Source organism: Chinchilla lanigera, unplaced genomic scaffold, assembly GCF_000276665.1.
Source record: "Chinchilla lanigera isolate Chin_1 unplaced genomic scaffold, ChiLan1.0 scaffold00057, whole genome shotgun sequence".
Classification (NCBI taxonomy): Eukaryota; Metazoa; Chordata; class Mammalia; order Rodentia; family Chinchillidae; genus Chinchilla; species Chinchilla lanigera.
The window spans coordinates 4,826,458-4,830,231 of record NW_004955458.1 but is presented as its reverse complement, the minus strand read 5'-3'; the positions used below and the strand labels follow the sequence as shown (position 1 = coordinate 4,830,231).

Genomic DNA, 3,774 nt, shown 5'->3' with positions numbered 1-3,774 from the left:
TCCACCCCCACCTCCCCTCAATGAAGGAAGTGCTCTACTGCACACTCACCCTGCAAGTGTCCATCTAGACTCTCCCCAGAAAGGCTGGCACTGTCTTCCTCCAGGCTGGGGCGGTATGCAGGTGCATACAACTCAGGGGCTGGAGGAGGCTGCTGGACTTCAGAGTGACTCTGTTCTCCAACCTGCGGATGCCCAGAATGGGGAAATGAGGACCTGGCAAGGAAGGGGGTTAGGGCAGGCTCTCCCACCCCTGGAAAATATACCTCTTGTTTCAGCTTCTTAAGTGGGGGGCCTCCTAATTCTTCTGAGTGGAGCCTGCAAAGATGGAGAAAAATGACAGTGAGTCTGAGGGGGTGGTCACATGATGGTCAGGGAAGAGAATGTGGGCAGTGACACGCAAGACTTAAAAACCCTACAAAGAGAAGAGAGTTACAAGTTTCCAGCCCAGTCACTTTACTGGGGGGCTGGGAGGACCTGAGATGGATGGGAGGAGGGACCAGGCCTCAGCCAAGCCCACTTGGCCTAAAGCAAAACACGCAGGTGGGTGGGAAGCAAGCCTAGAGCTGCCTGAGCTGGAAGTTAGGACGCGATCCAACTCCCTGGCAGGATTCCAATATAGGAAGGACCTGGGGAAGGGGGTCTCACCTGGAGCCCTTCAGGGAAGACAGGTAGGTGCTCTCTCTAGCCACTTGACGAGACAAAGAGAAGAGCTCCACCCTCCGAAGTAAGAGTGTGTTGTCCCTCATGCAGAACTGGGCAGCAGCTTCATTGATGGTCAGCTGTTGAGAGAGGTGAGATAGAATCCTTAGTTTTCCGTTGCCTTATCCAGACCCTCTCACACCTTCACCACCAAAGGAGGTGGTCCACAGGAGGCCTGCTTTGTTTCCACAGTACACAGGAGCTTTCTGGGGGAGGAAGATAGAGGTCAGCACCCACAGCTTCCTAGGAATGCCCGGGCCTCCTCCACTCCTGTGGGGTCCTTACTGACACACAGCTGAACAGCTGGGCTCTTGCCTTTATGTCTGCTTCCCCCTCATTGTGGATGGAGGCACCACAGCAGCTGGGTCTGAGGCAGGGGTGGGGGTTGGGCTCAGTGCTCTTATCAAGGGAGGAACATGGGAATTCTCAGGGGTGGCTGTACTGTAGCCCGGGAGTCAACAGCAGTCCCAAGAGGACCTGGTCCTCACCTCGTGCAGGCTGAGCTGCTTGCCCTCCCTCCTTTTGGAGTCGAAGCGGCCGTAGATGATGCTGTACTTGCGGATCTCCTCTTCCTTCTGGCTATCGTTATCATCCATCTCAAAGATGTGTCCCACGCTTCGTGCGAGCTTCTTATTCAGCTTCAACAAAGACGTGACCTCCCCAGCATCACCCCTCGGGAAGCTCCGGAAGATCCTCTCCACACTCTCCACCACCATGCGCACCATCTCGGGCTCCAGGCGCTCTGGACCACCCCCGGCTCCACCTGCCGCCATTCCCCCCGCCCCAGTCCCCTCAGGGGCTCCTCCCCCTGCAGGTGGGGAGAAAGGGGGCGAACCAGCTTCCTCTTCTCCTCCCGCCCCAATGTCCGACTCTGGAGTGCTCCGGCCTGGCCAGATCCGAGGGTCTCCGGCCCCAGGTCCCCCAGGTAGTGGTGACAGCTTCTCTCCAAGTTCAAGGGGACTTTTGGGGCTGAAACTACGGGCACTGCCCGCCTTGTCCCCTGGGCTGCCGTGCCCATTGCTCATGCTCCCCTTCCGGGAACCCGCAGTCTCAGAGATCTTGAAGAGGGGGATGCTGGACACAGGGACAGCAGGCACTGGTTGGCTAAAGAGCCCTGGGTTGGTAGCCCACTCTCTCAATGCCTTCTGCAGGCGTCGGACATGGAGGGGCTTTGTGGCCATGCCCACGAGGGCCATGATCTCCAGGAACTCCTCCTCACCAGCCTCGCAAAGCTGTTGCACGTCGTCACCTCCTTGCTGGATGAAAGTCTCGTAGTAGGAAAGGAGGTTGGCACGCTGCAGGACCCGATACAGCTGCAGCTCCCCCAGCGTCCGAGGCAGTGCCATGGCTCGGGCACTGGATCTGAGGAGGAGGGGCACAGGCAGTCAGTGCAAGTGCCCTGCTGGGCATCAGCCCACACTAACCATTGTCCTGTCTTCCTAGCCTCCTTCTCATCGACTCTCCTTTCAATGCTCTTTCTACCACTGCCCAGGGTTGAGCAGAGATCCAATCAGACACTGCTTAGAGACACCAACACGCCAGGACTGTGTCAAGACTGGCTAGGTGTAAAACACTCTTAAATCACCTTCAGCTTGGACCTTTCTTGTCTGAGGCAAGGATACCTTTCGCACAAGGTCCCCCAGCACACCTCGCAGATGGCTGCCCCTTCGCCCCCCAAAAAACAGCCCTAAACCCTAAACAACCCAGCAGTCTCAACACTACTTAACTTGGAGTCCCGTCCCAAACTAAGGTAAATCTAGGATCCCCTTTTATCCACAGTGGGCACTGGGGATCACAGCTGGCCACCTTCACTCTGCCCAGGGGTTGAAGGGTGGGGTGTGACCCCTCCCTCAACTTTGGGAACTCAGCGAGGTGGACCTCTGCTCCTCTATGCTCCCCCACTGATGGCTTTCTTAATGCAAGCTTGCTCTCTCGCTCCAGGACCTCTTATTTCCAGGCTGTCCAGCGACCCTGGTGTGGCCTTCCCTGCTTGCTCAGGAGGCCAGTCCTTTCAGCTTGTGGGGGAAGGGAGGGGCACCTCAACTGTTCTGCTCTGGGGCCACTCTGCCCACACACTCCCACAGAGGTAGCGTCTGTGGGCGAAAACCGCCTAGGGGCTCCCGCCTACACTCCTCTCCCTTATTTTCCACCCACATCGACGGGAGTGGGGGAGCAGCTTGAGGCCTTTTGAGACAAAAGCAGTACACTGAAATTCCCCTCCCGACGCTGTGAACGCAGGGCCAGACACGGAAAAGGACGCCTGCAGCATCCCCTGCCTCCTCAACCTGGGCTGATGCTTCTTTAACTCACAGGCACCAGCTTCTCCGGGACCTGGGGACTGCGCGCTGCGGGCCGCAGACACACTGAGCCAGCGGCGCTCCCCCCCTCCCCGCCACGCCGCCGGCGCGAGCTCCAGCTCCGAGGCTTTCCCTGGTGCTTGGGGGCTCCCACATTCTTTGTGGGGGGCTCACATGCCAGGTCATGCCCACAAAACAAGACTGAAATACAGAATGAGGCAGTACGCTTTCGCATCCAGCTTTACGAGAACCTAATCTGCTCCCAGGGTCCCCTAATTCGGAGACTCACCCCTTCTTCCATCAGTCTCCACCCCCCACCCCCGTCCCGCTCCCCACGTCCTCTCCTCGACCTCCACCCTCCGGACCCCACTCCCGAGTCCAGCTCCACCCATCTCCACTCGCCGCGCCTCCCTTCGCTCACTAACTTGAGTCTGGGCTGCGGGGTCCGGCGGGCGCTGTCCCCTCGGCCCGGCGACTGCTCGGCTGTGGGGGAGGGCGCTCTGTGCATGGACGGCCAGAGACCACCTGGGCTGCCCTTCTGGGTGCCCGGCCCTCGGCGCCTGCTGCGCGCTGCGCTCTCCCCGGCCCGCGCTGCCGTGTCCACCGCTGTCCGGGCTCCGTCCCTCCCTCCACGTCTTCTCGCTCTGAGCCTCCGCGCCTCTGTCAGTGCCTCTGCCCCCCCTCCCCGGCTGCGCTTGCCGCCTCTCCGCGCCTCCGCCCCCGCAGGACGCACGGGGAGCGAGGCCCGGAGCTGCGCTGGCTGCTGGGCTGGCGGGAG

The 3,774-nt window shown here is 60.1% G+C and overlaps 1 protein-coding gene across 2 annotated transcripts in view; it reads right to left on the bottom strand.

Annotated features, from left to right (window-relative positions):
- Positions 1-3,768, bottom strand: part of Nab2 (NGFI-A binding protein 2 (EGR1 binding protein 2)) — a 6,024-nt gene extending 2,256 nt beyond the window's left edge. For both annotated transcript variants that reach the window (XM_005397346.1, XM_005397347.1), the window contains exons 1-5: positions 3,422-3,768; positions 1,188-2,061; positions 646-779; positions 264-315; positions 50-182 (exon numbers count right to left, since the gene is read on the bottom strand). In XM_005397346.1, coding sequence (XP_005397403.1) covers positions 50-182; positions 264-315; positions 646-779; positions 1,188-2,061; positions 3,422-3,504 — 1,276 coding nt within the window. In that variant the 5' untranslated portion in view covers positions 3,505-3,768. The remainder of the gene's footprint in view (positions 1-49; positions 183-263; positions 316-645; positions 780-1,187; positions 2,062-3,421) is intronic.
- Between the last annotated feature and the right edge of the window lie 6 nt (positions 3,769-3,774).